The sequence below is a fragment of the Muntiacus reevesi genome, chromosome X, assembly GCF_963930625.1.
Source record: "Muntiacus reevesi chromosome X, mMunRee1.1, whole genome shotgun sequence".
Lineage (NCBI taxonomy): Eukaryota > Metazoa > Chordata > Mammalia > Artiodactyla > Cervidae > Muntiacus > Muntiacus reevesi.
In genome coordinates this window covers 39,658,412-39,673,062 of record NC_089271.1, presented here as the reverse complement: position 1 = coordinate 39,673,062, position 14,651 = coordinate 39,658,412, and the positions used below count along the sequence as shown (strand labels likewise).

Below are 14,651 nucleotides of genomic sequence, written 5' to 3'. Positions count from 1 at the left end.
ATTCTTACAACTTTACTGAATTCACTTTTTCTACTATTTTTTTTTGGTGGAGCCTTTAGGGTTTTCTAAAAATTGTATCATGTCATCTGCAAACAGGGATCGGGATCCAACAATTCCAGTCCTGGGTATATACTTGAAGAAAATGAAAACCCTAATTTGGACAGACACATGCACCTTAATGTTCATTAACAGCATTATTCACAATTACCAAGATATGAAAGAAAGCAACCTAAGTGTCCATCAACAGATGAATGGATAAAGAAGACGTGGCGTGTGCGTAGTGTATGGAATATATTACTCAGCCATAAAAAGAATGGAAAGGTTTGCCATTTGTGACTACATGGACGATCATGAGGGTATTATGCTAATAGAATAAGTTAGAGAAAGACAAATATATTTTTATGTATATGTGGAACCTGAAAGATAAAACAAACAAGTATAGCTAAACAGAAACAGAACCACAGATACAGAAAACAAACTAGGGGTAACCAGAGTGGAAAGGGGTAGGTTGGAGAAGGGCAAAAAAGGTAAAGAGGATAAGAGGTACAAACTACTATGTATAAAGTAAGTGAGTTATAAGGATGGAAGGTAGAGCACAGGGAATATAGCCAATATTTTATAACTACATGAAGTATGGTCTATAAAAACATCAAACCACTATGCTGCACACCTGAAACTAACATAACATTGTAGTCAACTACATGTCAATAAACATTAATTGAAAGTCAACAGGACTTAAGGGGGCCGGGAAGAACTCTCTGCTCAGAGTACAGTCAGTGAAATCATTTTTAATTTTAATACAAATATAATTTAATAGAAGGAAACCAATAAAATGAGGTACTACTGGAAAGGAACTGAAAGCATTTTGAATCAACTCTGAACTCTATACTTAAGAGTTACTAAGTTTAACTTTAAAAACTGCCATCTGTTATTATAAAAAGATTTTTAAAAAGTCTGTATTACCGATGCCATGGGATTCACGCCTTCCACACCTGGCTGACAAGCTTCTGCCACGGCGCGAACGTGACCATAGCCAATGGCAGTTAGCAACAGCTTGGCTATTTTAAGAGCATTGAGGTAGGCACCCCTTCGAGTTTCCATATCTGCATTTGGTAAGAAGTTATTTCTGGTTAGCATGCTCAAGACAAGGGGGAGGCCACCACTTTTCAAGAAGTGAAATTGAAAATCAGAGGAATCATCAGCCAGAGGTGCACCAGCAGGCATTAACAAGGCATAGACTACCTGGAAAAAAGAAAAACTGTATTAGAAGATTTTAAAAAGACAACTTATTTGCCTCATCATCATTAGTTTAAAATTTTCCTGTATTTTTAAATTCTTTCAAAAATACTTCACAAGTATTCCAATGTTCTTCACACTATCACATAAAAGGTCAAATTTAAAGAATATGGGATAAATTCAAAAAGTAAAAACAAACCTCTGTTAGGTATAGTACTTGTGAGGCTGAAGGACCAAAGAAAAGTGAGTCAAGAGATGGACTAAGGCTGCTGTCTCCAAGTTTGGCATGGTCTAAACAAATAGCTCTTAATTTTTCTATTGTTGTGCTGTCTGTAAGAAAAAAAAAAAGACATAGTCTAAAATAAAACAATAATTCATGCATTCATATTTCATTTTGGACATTCTGAAGACTACTTTAGTATGGAAGAGAAATCAGTTGAGTTATAGACTCAAACTTCACAAGACATAACCAGATCTGCACTGATTTAAAGCAAAGAAAAAGTCACAATCAATCAGGGCTCTTTTATCATTCAACACAGATATGAAGGAAGCAGTCTCCTCCTACTCAGAGATCTGAAATCAACATGTCTTCCTCAGACACTAGAGGCTGAAAATGGAGAAGGAAATGACAACCCTCGCCAATATTTTTGCCTAGGAAATCCTATGGACAGAGGAGCCTGCCAGGCTACAATCCATGGAGTCACAAAGAGTGGGACACAACTGAGTGACTGAGCACACAGCAACGGAGACTAAAAAATACAACATACTTCAAAAGGAAGTAGTTCTTACTGAAAATAACAAAATGAAAGTATGACAAGCTCTCCCTTTCCAACTTCTCTAATTTTTGCCTCCATGACACCATGTATTAACTGGTTTGTTACAATGCAAGAAACTTAGTGGTACCATTAGTAACTGTACCTTAAAAAGTAAACATTAAAAAAAAAAAAAGAAAAAGGAATAGTATCTCAAAGTAAAAAGATTTTTTTTAATAATATTAAAAGATGCACTTCATTTAAGTCACAGTGAAAAGATACAGTAGAAAAGAGAAAGAATCCTATTATTAGCTATCAAATACTCAAACTTACTTCAGAAACTAATAATGAAAAAATTTGCAAGGTAAATGACCTATGATTTAAATACACTTGGATAAATAAGATTTTCTTTTTTTAGTAAAAGATTTTTTTCTTGAAGAGTAAAGATAACTGAAAATTACTATAATTTCCATAGGCTAAGCTAACTCTTAGTGGCCCAGAAATATCTTATTAAAAAAATTCAAATTAGTGTTGAAATATGTTGGTTTTCCCTATTCTGAAGGGGGAGTAACATGTACCTAAATGAAATATTGTTTTAATAATATAACATTTGTGAATATTTTCTCCTGTCATTAAATATTCACCCCTACATCATTTTTAATGATTAAAATGATACGTCATTTTAACCAGTATACTAGTTTAATATCTAACAATGGTTATTTTAGGTTTTCTCAAAAAACGTTTGTTAGACAATAAAGATCCAAATTATTCTCTACAAAGAAACCAATTCACACACTATATCTGAAAATATCTTGCTTAGTTTTGTAAGTATTCTGAGTGAAGGGCAAAGGGAATAGGAGAAAAGAAACAAGAACTATAAGAAAAGGATGCATTGAGTTTTAAGTAAATCATTTAATGTTGGATTATAGTTTATTCATTTGCGGGATCTGAACCAAATCACTAGTGGCCATTTCACCTTTAGCATCTATGAACCTAAATAACTTTAGGTCCTCGATTATGTACATGATCATTTAACAAAATATGGAAAATAAAGAGTAAAATTTAAACTGCCCATAATGCTGGATTTTAGTTTATTTCTTTCTTTGGAAGAGATACCTAAGCCTAATTAATTATATGATATAGCAGCATGCTATTAAAAAGTCTAGAAAATGATGAGCAGTAACACATGGGTTAAGAGTACAAACTTTAGAGCCCAACTGCATGCATTATTTTAGAACTTCCTCTAAGCTGTGTGTCTCTGGCCAAAAGCAGCAGCAGCAGCAACAACAACAAAAAAAATCACCCTGTGCCTCAATTTCCCCATCTTTAAAATACAAATAAAAATAATTCCCTCCATAGGAATGTTGTGAGGTTAAGTAACTTAACAAGTGTGAAGATATCAGTTAGACCAAACTCCTGGGAAAAAGAAAGCCCTGAAGAGGAAAAGCAACTCCTCTGTTGGTAAAGCAACATACATTTTAACTTCTCTGTATCAGGCAAGACCCTGGTTTCCTGATGTGCTTAAGGGTCACAAGAACTCTTGAGGAGTTTACCTACAGAGGACTGTGTAAGTTCTAAGATTTAACAGCAAATTATAATGGAGGCACTTGAGTTTAGGCAAAGATTCAGAATAAACAGAAGTCAATTACTAGGAAAAAGCTTCTAATTCCACCTTGGTTTTGTTCCTCCTTTTAAAATATGTGCAAGTGTACACAAACACTAAATGACTCCTCAAATGTTATAAACAGAATTTACAACTACTTCCTCTTCTTTGAGCTCCTGCTTCCTTTCTTAAAGAATGTGTTCGTGCACAGCCCATGTGTGTAACAACCACAGTGACAAAGACCAGGTTGACACTTGCTGAATACTGATTAAATACCAGTCACCAGGCTAGGGTTTTCCATACATGATCCCATTTAATCCATACAATTCTATGAAATAGTTATTACTGGTCCAGTTTTATAGATAAGGAAGCTCTGAAAAACTAAGAAAACTTATGTCTAAGGCCATGGAATAGCAACTTGAAGAAGCAGGATCTGAACTCAAGTTCATTTGAGTCCAAAGCCTACGATTTGTCTACTGTCGTACAACCATTACTGGCATTTTCAAAGCTGGCTATTTCAAATTAAGGTATGATACTTGGATTATATAAAATATGATAAAAGCACCCTCTTAAGTTTTCTGCTTGAGCTGCCTGGCAAGAGCTCCCTCTCACCATCTGGTGGCAGTATGCTCCAATCACAAGATCAGGGATTATGAGATGGCCTTTTCAAATGTTAAAGGTGAATTTGCATACATAAAGCAACAACTCTTACTCGAATACTAGGTAAGTAAAATAAATTCTAAGCAATACAACGGATAAAGATCAAATTAAATCAAGTCATTAAGAAAAGCTTTATTTAAGAATCTAATTAACATCTGAATTGATTCTACACCATATGACTCAGGAAATGAGATGGGGTGAGAAAGGTCAACATGGTGTCTACTTTAGAAAAAGAAGATAATGGAAACATAAGACAGTTTTAAAAATTATCTAGGCCAACTACTGAACTGCATTTATCAGCAACAAACTTCACTAAAATGAGAATAAAATAAAATACATAAACTCAAAAAGAATAAAGACACTGAAAGGAGTGGAAAAAATGTTAGAGATGTCGACTAATTATTGAAGGTGTAGAGGGGATGGAAGATATTAATAGCTGGCTTAACTGAACCCAAGAAGTGCTTTTTGGGGAGAAAGAAAAAGGTCACCTATAAATCAGCACCCCACCAAATTCTAGGAAAGTTAAGGATATGAAAGCAAAACATACTTGAGCAGATACAGATGAATTAAAGACTTTAAAAACAGAGTGACTCAAGTCTGCAAAAGAAGCCACTTTCTACTCTATTTCCCCCCCTAATAGACTGATAAAGCTGGGAAGCAGATGTCTCACTAACAGAGAATAGAGACAGATATGGAATGCAGGAAAACTAAGAGGCAGGATTAGTCAGTATGTGTCCATGTTTGTTTTCTGATATAAATGTGTGTGTGTTTAAGTGTGTATTACTTCCTCAGTTCAAAGAAAAGGCCTAGGTGACAAGAACACCCCAATAGTAACGAGCACAATTTAGCTGTTGGATTCTGGTTTCTACCAGAGTACCCTCCCCCTTGCTAAAAGGAGAAATGCCTGTTTCTAGGGCTGGAATAGAGACTGCGCTACACGAACTTTAAATATCTTGTGCCAGAAAGTAAAAAGTACTGGAAAGATGATAAAACTATATCTAAACTACATCTAAAAAAGCATTGGGTTCATATAAAAAACATAGTGCGTACATCCACTGACCATAACTGGGACAACTGAGCATCAACATAAATAATGATTGTAATGGCTATAATGGATAAGGTGGTTAGATAGCATCACCGACTCAATGGACATGAACTTGAGCAAACCCTGGGCGACAGTGGAGGACAGGGAAGCCTGGAGCGCCTGCAGTCCATGGGGTCACAGAGAGTCCGACACGACTCAGCAACTGAGCAACAACAACGTAATGGCTATAACCCAATGGATAAAATAAGAATCTATGAGTAAATAGTGATCACACGTTAATTTACAGGGGAGAAGCAAGGCTCTACTTTATCGTTCTTGGAGTTCTTGAATTGTACTTGCAACTTTTCTGTAAAGGAGTAAATGTTTCCAATAAGTTTTTTTAAACATTTTTTTAAAAGTTGTATAGAATTGAATGATCTGGTTCAATTCTTTCCACCAACTCTTATTTTCAGCTCATAACTTTGTAGAATGTTAGGTTTTAGACGAAAACATCTATTAGAGCACAAACACTGAAATGTGTTCATGAAAAACAAAATCCTATGGAAAGGATACCTTGGAGGAAGGTCTTAAAATTTTAACACTAGAATACCTGGGGTCAAGAAGTTAACAGAAGAGCTAGAAAAAGTTCAGGATGCCACCACAAAGTCGAACTACTAATCAAATATGAATGTTATATATTCAGATTAGTATACTTTGGAAACAAACAAACCAAACCACCTCCCATGTACCCCCCTTCTGAAATAAATGCACGAAGGTTATCAGCATGATAACAGAGTCCCTCAAAAAAGGTTCAAGACATAGGAGCTGATGAACAGAAATCTACCATAGGAAGGCTGAAGAAAGAAGTCCCAAAATGGTAACTGCATAACAAACAGCAACCAGATGAGAGGAGGCAGAAGAAAAATTCCAGAACAACAGTGGAGCCGACATATTATATAATACCCATGATAATGGAAAATTATTTTGAGAGATTATTAGAGAATACGTGGGAAGAATTAGTTATAGGTGTACAGAAAATCAAGAAAATGAAAAGGGAAAATTATTAAGCCCCGAAAAAAAAAAGCTGCCATTAATCTAGCAAACTATTTTTCACACACTCTTGAACAAGCAAATGCTGAATATGATTTTAAGAAAATATTGGAGGAGGGACTTCCCTACAGGGCCAGTGGTTAAGACTCTGCCCTTTCACTGCAGGGGGCTTAGGTTAGATCAGGGAACTAAGATCCTGAATGCCATGTGGTGCAGACAAAAAAAGGAAAAAGAAAAAATTGGAAGAATGTGGAAGTAAGTTTACATTTACACAACGGAAAACCAGTAGGTATGTAAAACTGACAGTTGTATGAGGGTATTATTTACAGATAATACAAACACAGATAATAAAAGCTAACAAATTGAAAATGGTTGTTTCCCAGGAATAAAACAGAAACAATGCTATAGATGACACATGATCCAAAACACAGTCCGAGGGTCAGAAAATGTTTTCTGTAAAGGGCCAGATAGTAAATATTTAAGGCTTTGCAGGCCATATGGTTTCTCCCATAACTGCTGCTATGCTATGACAAAAGCAGTTACAGACAGCATGTACATGAATGAGCATAGCTTATACACCAATAAAACTTTGTTTATGGATATAAAAATTGAAATGTCAATATAATTTTCGTAAGTCACAAAATATTCTTTTTTATTTTTTTCTATAGCATTAGAAAATGTAAAAACCCTCCTTAACTCTTGGACTGTTCAAAAAGCAGGCAGTGGGCTGGATTTGGCCAGTGAGCTATAGTTTGCCAACTCCCATTATTTTCCATCTAGGAACATAATTTGTTAACAAACCCATTCCTGTCTAACATGTACTTTATCAACACTATAATTATTTAAGAAGGAAATTCTTACCTGGTGGCATAAGTTTCATAAGTACTCTTGCTCCATCTCTAAGAGGTGGCATATTTAAGCTGCTACCCAAGTCTGCAACTTGCCAAAGGAAGGAGATGTATCTGGGATTCAGTGACATTATCTAGAATACAAAATACACAAAATGTTTATCTGTAAATTACACCTCCACAAAGGAAGTTCCCAAATAAATGTTTGTTAATCTCCATACTGTTGCTTCTGTCATTTTTATCCTGAAACGGTTGGCCTACACCATCTTCTTACCTTTAGAAACCCTTCATAATGTAGACTGATTATATTATCCGAGCCACCTCTAGTACTTTGTGCCTGACAGCTTTTTTACTATTTTGTTAAAACTATTCCCATTATTTATACAAGTCAGATTCTGTACAAACAGCTGCCATGCCCCACTAACAGTTAAATTCCTAATCCAACTGATAGAGAGCACCAACTCTTCCGACACTAGAATGGCTGGTATTATTGTAGCCATTAAAATGTTTGTGGGGAGGTAAGGGAGGGAGACGTTACCTTCTTTAGAAACAAAAATACATTACTGTCGATCTGAGAAAGACTGCGGGTATTTTCCTACAGAAACAGTTCTGAAGAATTCACTTTTTGTGACACAAATACAAAATACGGTGCTATTTTTCTCAGTGAACTTACAAGTTATAATTAAGTTGTATAATAGGCTAGTTTTATGTAAATATAATGACACTCTATCTATACAAAATGTGGTTTTTAGAATTTCAACCAAGTTACAGTCACCTTTCAAAGGGATCCATTTGAAAGTTGATGATTAACTGTACAGTTGATATTTTGCCACAATAAATTGTAAGCTCAAAAAAAGAACCCAACTATTCTATACACGTTCTTCTTAAATAATCCAGCATAACGCCTTGCATACAGTAGTTCAAAACTATCTACTCACCACCCCAGGCAAACAGCTTTCCACTTCTGGATTAGGACCATCACTGTAATGATTACCATGGTTTCCAGGAGACCCAGTTGAGGAATCAGAAGAGCTATCAGGGCTTGAAGGCATATTGGAACTGATCTGTGTAAGTTTGGCTGTAATTAGCTAAAAATGATATACTAAGTTAGTATCAAAGACAAGGAAAACTACACAAAACAGTAGTGATACACCAATCAAAACAAAAAACGACACACTATATTCTTAGAAATATAATTTATAACTACTGTCTAACCTAATCACTTAAACAGTTTTGTTTTTAGAAATCTTTTCCTCTGCTATATTGTAGGTACCAATATGCCTGTCTCAGTGTTATAGTAATTCAAACACCTAATACAGTCGCACATATAATGGATGCTCCATCAACATTTATTGATTAAAATGTTGACTACTAAACTGAGAGTCCCAGGCTTGATTTTCTTGAAAAATTTGGTAATTATACTTACCGACTTATCTTTTAAGTTTAATTGTCCGATCAACTTTCTATCATCTGCAGGATCTATCAGTTCACCACCCACAAAGAGCTCAATTTTTGTATGAGCTACATTGGCTTTGATACGATTGAGAATACATCGTCGTACTGAACCGATTGTATCATTTGTATGAGACCATACATCCAAGTCATCAACCTGTCTGCCTTGGTTTGGAAATCGAACTATAAAAGAGAGATGTTTACCACGGAAAGCTCTGGGGAAATAAAAAGGGAAAACATCATTGTATTCAACAGACTTTCAATTTTCTTGCTAAGAAAATAAAGCTAGGAATTTAAAATGGAATATTTTCTTACTAAACAAGAGAAAATGAGTTAAAGACATTATTATTTTTGTGTGCTGTGCTTAGTTGCTTAGTCATGTTGGACTCTTTTCAACCCAATGGACTGTAACGTGCCACGGGGATTCTCCAGGAAAGAATACTCAAGTGGGCTGCTATGCCCTCCTCCAGGGGATCTTCCCAACCCAGGCACTGAACCCAGGTCTCCCACGTTGCAGGAGGATTCTTTACCATCTGAGCCAACAGGGAAGCCCATATTTTTAGGATCTTAAAACAAGTATTTACTGCTCCTTTCAACTACAAAAAGTAATCTTCAAAACACAACAATCATAGTTGTTATTCTTGTACCTAGTTTGTAGGTATCTAGTTACAAGACATTATAACAGAGACATGAGTAATATTTCACTTATTTTTATGCTATAAAAGCCGATCAAAACTCATCCCCTCAATGATATGTATGTTGGCATATTATCTTCTGCAGGTAAGAAGCAAAAAAATAAACATATTCAAGGAGCAATTTAAATAATTTCATGGTCAAAAACAGAACTCCTAAATACTAATGGCTCATATTCAATAAATATTTCTAAATTATACACATTATTTGAAATTACTAAATGGTAAAATCTTAAGAGAAATATTAATAGACCCAAAGATGAGTGAATTAGCTAAGCAGAATTTTAAGAGGCATAAATTCCCAGTTACAAAATAAAAGAGTCACAGGACAGGTAGTAACTAGGCTTATCATGGTGATCGCTCTGTAATGAAATATTCAACCATTATGTTGTATACCAGGAATTAACATAGTATTGTAGGTCAATTATACCTCAAGATCAAATAAACTCATAGAAAAAGAGATCAGACTTATGATCAGCAGGCAGGGGGAAGGACAGAGAGCGAGGAATTGAGTAAAGGTGATTAAAAGGTATAAACTTCCAGTTATAACTAAGTACTAGAGATGTAGTGTTCAACATGATTAACATAATGCTGCTATATATGAAAGCTGTTAAGAGAATAAATCCTGACAGTTCTTGGCACAAAGGAAGAGTAATTTTTTTTCTTTTCTATATATATGAGATGATGTATGTTCACTAAACTTATTACAATCATATCATGATGTACTAAATTATTATAAACTTATAAAGGCTGTATGTCTATTATATCTCAATAAAATTGGGTGAAAAAAGAAATGTTAGTAATCATTTGAAAATATTTCTTACTATATTGGCTATCTGTCAAAGCAGCCTATTTTAAAAGTTCTTTTTAACTAACTCTGCAATCAGACTATACTATTATTTTCGAAAGTGGAAATGAATGGTGTCAAAACACCTCAACTGCAAAATATCCCTGGCAACATTTAATGGGCAATAAAGTCAATGGCAAAAACAAAAACAAAACACCAAACAACCTTCCCCCCACAGAATAAAAAGAAATCAGACTTAATTTGAATGCCCTAAACAAAAACCAATAAAAAACAGATCCAGAAAACAAAACAAAAATGATCTACTATTAAAAAAAGATTCTGTAAGATACAAACACTGTTCTTAAGCAAGATGGTAAACATTTTCAAAAATGAAAAAATTTCCTCTCCTTCTTCCTGTACATCACTTTTTAGAATCCAATGGCTAGGAGACTGTCAAATAATTAAGGAGCAGCACAGAAGATCAGTTACAAACCTTGACATAGGTAGAATTGTTCTTTCTTCATGATAATCACTGTCACATTCATTTATATATTCCCTTAATACAGTTAACACTCGAACCATTCGAACAGCTTCCTGTCTTGCACAATTAATACTGTCTTTGTCACCATCCAAAACACATAAAGTGTCATAGGAGGCTTTCAAACGATCAAAGCAAGACTGAATGAAGTCTTCATGGATAACCACCTACAAATAATGGGTCAAATAAAGACAGTTCGAGTTTTCTATAATTAAAGATGGGAACAATTAAGTTAAAGGTAGATTTCATTTAACCATAATCATATTTAACAAGAGGTTATACTGATAATAAAAACACTATGTTTGAAAATAGACTTGTGGTTGCCAAGGGGGGAGAGAGGTTAGGGGAAGGAAGGATTGGGATTAAAGATGTAAACTATTATATACGGAATGGATAAACAACAAGGCCCTACTGCATAGCACAGGGAAATACATTCAATATTCTGTGATAAACCATAATGGAAAAGAATATGAAAAAGACATATTGTATATATGTATAACTGAGTCACTTTGCTGCACAGCAGAAATTAACAAAACATTGTAAATTAACTCCACTTCAATAAAATAAAAACAACAACAAACACTCATTATGTTTTGTCAAAGAAAGCTAAGGTTATTTCTAAGTTAACAAGTATAAACTAGACACACAAAAACTGAATTTCAGGATGAGGTGTTAAAACTGAAAGAAATTCAGCTGAAATCTCCTACTATAATTATACTCAAAAAATAATCACTTCAAGATAATTTTCAAAACTAGACTCATTTAGACAGCATTTTGTATGAGAGAAATGTGGATTAAATATTTTAGGTATATTTTTATAGTATGAGTTAAAACAAAAATTTTCTAGTTAATTCTGAATTAAAGATAAAAATTCTCATTAACAAGAGTTCTTCAATCAGAATTCAAACTTATGAAAACTAATACATGTTAATCCTCACCTGATTGACCTGTAGCCTTGGACCAAGGTTTGTGTATATCTCTTTAAGGAGATCTATAGCTCGACTGGCAATATCATCATTGCTCTGAATCACCACCTAGATTCAAAAAGATTCAAGTGTAAGTATCTTTCAAGAAATATCTTAGTTGGCCATTTCCATTCAAACCATACCTTCAGTATTTTTAATACAGCATTCAAATATTTGAAAAGGAATATCGACTTGTAATAATCAAATAAAATTAAAGTGAGAAAACAGACCAAAACTGTAACAAAAGCAAAACTCAAGCCTTTGTATAAATCAAGTTAAGAAAGGAAGACACATTTCACTAAGAAGAAAATATGCTGTCATTAGTATCATTTACTCCTGCAATTCAACACCTTGGTAACCAAGCAGTGGGCTTCCCTGGTGCTGTGTTTAGTTGCTCAGTTGTGTCCAACTCTGTGACCCCATGGACTGTAGCCCACCAGGCTCCTCGGTCCATAGGGATTTTCCAGGCAAGAATACTGGAGAGGGATGCCATGCCCTTCTCCAGTGGATCCTCCCAATGCAGGGATTGAACCCAAGTCTCCTGCATTGCAGGCAGATTCTTTACCATCTGAGACACCAGGGCAGCCCAAGAACACTGGAGTGGGTAGCCTGTCCCTTCTCCAGGGGATCTTCCTAACCCAGGAATCGAACTGGGGTCTCCTGCATTGGCAGGTAAGCCACCAGGGAAGCCCCGCCTGCCAATGCAGGAGACGCAAGTTGGATCCCTGAGTCATAAAGATCCCCTGGAGAAGGAAATGCTAACCCACTCCAGTATTCTTACCTGCGAAATCCCATGGACAGAGGAGCCTAGAGGGCTAGGCTATGGTCCATGGGGTCGCAAAAGAGTTGGACACAATTCAGTGACTAAACAACAACCAAGTAGTGAGATATTAAAGAAGGAATTTAAATTAGGAAATCAAGGAAATCAAGATTACATGAAATACAGCTTAGCATAAAAGGCTACCCACCCCATTACTATAGATCTTTATCATCTAGTCATATCAGTGTTTTTCAAACTATGTATAGAACTCTACGAGTGATGAAGAATGTTAGGGATGAACCCTGTAATAGGCATGGGAGGGGGAAGGGAGTAAAGCACAGGGAGACTGAGTCACAAGAAAAAAACAACAACCAGGCTTTCTTTTCTCACTTCAACTAGTTTTACATTTTGAAGTGTTATGTAAACTTTGATTTTTAAAAATGGTTTCTGCTGTTTAAAAATGAAAACCACTTAAAGTGTGAATAATCAAATACTAAAATAAACCACTTAGTCTGCCTATGGTTTGCAGAAACACATTTCATATCCAGAAAACAATATAAACTGCTGCGAACAGGTCAGATTTTTAAAGATATTTAAAGACAGGAATAATAATTAGTAACTACAACATGGATGGAACCTGAGGGCATTATGCTAAGTGAAATAAGTCAGAGAGAAATACTGTATGATCTCACTTATATATGGAATCTAAAAATCAAAGAAACACAAACAAAAAATTGAACTCATAGATACAGAGAATAGATTGGTGTTTGCCAAATGAGTGAAGGGGCTCAAAGTAACATATAGCATGGTGCTATATTTAATAATACTGTACTGCATATTTGAAAGAGTGAATGCTAAGGCAATAAATTTTTCTTTTTGACCACGCCACACAGCTTGTGGGATCTTAGTTCCCTGCCCAGGGACTGAATCCAGGCCCTGGCAATGAAAGCAGAGCTCTAGCCACTGGACCACCAGGGAAGTCCCAAGTAAATCTTAAAAGTTCTCACTACGAGAAAAAAAAAACTCGTGACAATAGACTGTGATCATTCTGTAATATGTACACATCAAATCATTATGTTGTACACCTGTAACTAATATGGTGCTGTATGTCAATTATAACTCTACTAAAAAATATATATAATATTGCAAGTTAAAACAGTGCTGATAAAGTATACATTCATAAGCTTCTCTAAAGTCTTCTTTTCTGTCTGCTATATTAGTATTAAGTGCATAATAAGCTAAAATTAATACTGAAAAGAAACAGAGGTCTACATTAAATTAAGAAGGGGAAGAAAATAACTTTCATGGAGAGGCATGATTTCTATGGTTAGTGCACTTTCTTCTAAACACATCGGGGGCAGACAGATTCTAAGCCAAGAGAAAAGGAATACCAGTGGCAGAAGGACAGGGAGGTGGAGGGAGAGAGATATGAAAAAGTCCAATGACAAATGATATAGTAAGATAAAGATGAACTATCACTAGCTCCTAGGACAAGCAACAGAGCAGCATATATACATGCAATTTATACATAAAATTGTGATTTCTTACCTATTTGAAAAAACTATATTACATACAGTGTTTATCAAGTTCCTACTTCTCACTTACCCTCCAAAGGTAGTCTAATCCAATTAGTTCCAAATCATCCATCATATATGCTCTCCTTTTGGCTACCAGTTTTCCTTCCCGACAATTCACAGCTTTGAAGAATCGTTCAAAACATTTCATCCCATTTTCAGTCAATAAGGATGGATCAAGCTGAAGTACATTGCTTTCAAAGAAGTCCTTATTAATATCAGGATCCAAATCTGGTTCATCCCCCATCAACTTGGAATACCACTTAAAACAGGCTTCGCGATCACAAAGGTAAACTGCATTCTCTGCTAAGCATTTCCATATTTGTTTTGCCTGAGGAGCGCATAGCCACAGTTGGCCATCCTTTAATAAAAATCTTGAAAAACATAAAATTAACAATTAGATCTACATAATTTTGTATTCTGAAAGGCAATCTATTTGTATATATGGGAAATAACCCACTTATCACAACTATATTTTAACTACAGGTAAAAGGATGTCAGTTCTTATCAGCATCTTAAAATAATTCATTTCTTAATTTTTATCTATTACTAAAAAATACTAGGTATTCATTCAGCAAGCACGTATTAAGCATCTACAATGTGCCAAGAACTCTGCTACATCATTGGACCTAAACTAGGGAAAACAAAACAAAACAAAAACAAACCTTTGTTCTCTGTACACCTGAAAACACTGTAAATCAACTATATTT

At 35.0% G+C, this 14,651-nt stretch overlaps 1 protein-coding gene across 5 annotated transcripts in view; it reads right to left on the bottom strand.

Moving 5' to 3' along the window:
* USP9X (ubiquitin specific peptidase 9 X-linked) overlaps window positions 1–14,651 on the bottom strand; it is a 115,874-nt gene that overhangs the window by 35,672 nt on the left and 65,551 nt on the right. For all 5 annotated transcript variants that reach the window (XM_065916535.1, XM_065916534.1, XM_065916538.1 and 2 more), the window contains exons 16-23: window positions 13,973–14,315; window positions 11,581–11,676; window positions 10,598–10,809; window positions 8,600–8,840; window positions 8,112–8,261; window positions 7,187–7,307; window positions 1,436–1,566; window positions 964–1,242 (exon numbers count right to left, since the gene is read on the bottom strand). In XM_065916535.1, the coding sequence (XP_065772607.1) occupies window positions 964–1,242; window positions 1,436–1,566; window positions 7,187–7,307; window positions 8,112–8,261; window positions 8,600–8,840; window positions 10,598–10,809; window positions 11,581–11,676; window positions 13,973–14,315 (1,573 nt within the window). The remainder of the gene's footprint in view (window positions 1–963; window positions 1,243–1,435; window positions 1,567–7,186; window positions 7,308–8,111; window positions 8,262–8,599; window positions 8,841–10,597; window positions 10,810–11,580; window positions 11,677–13,972; window positions 14,316–14,651) is intronic.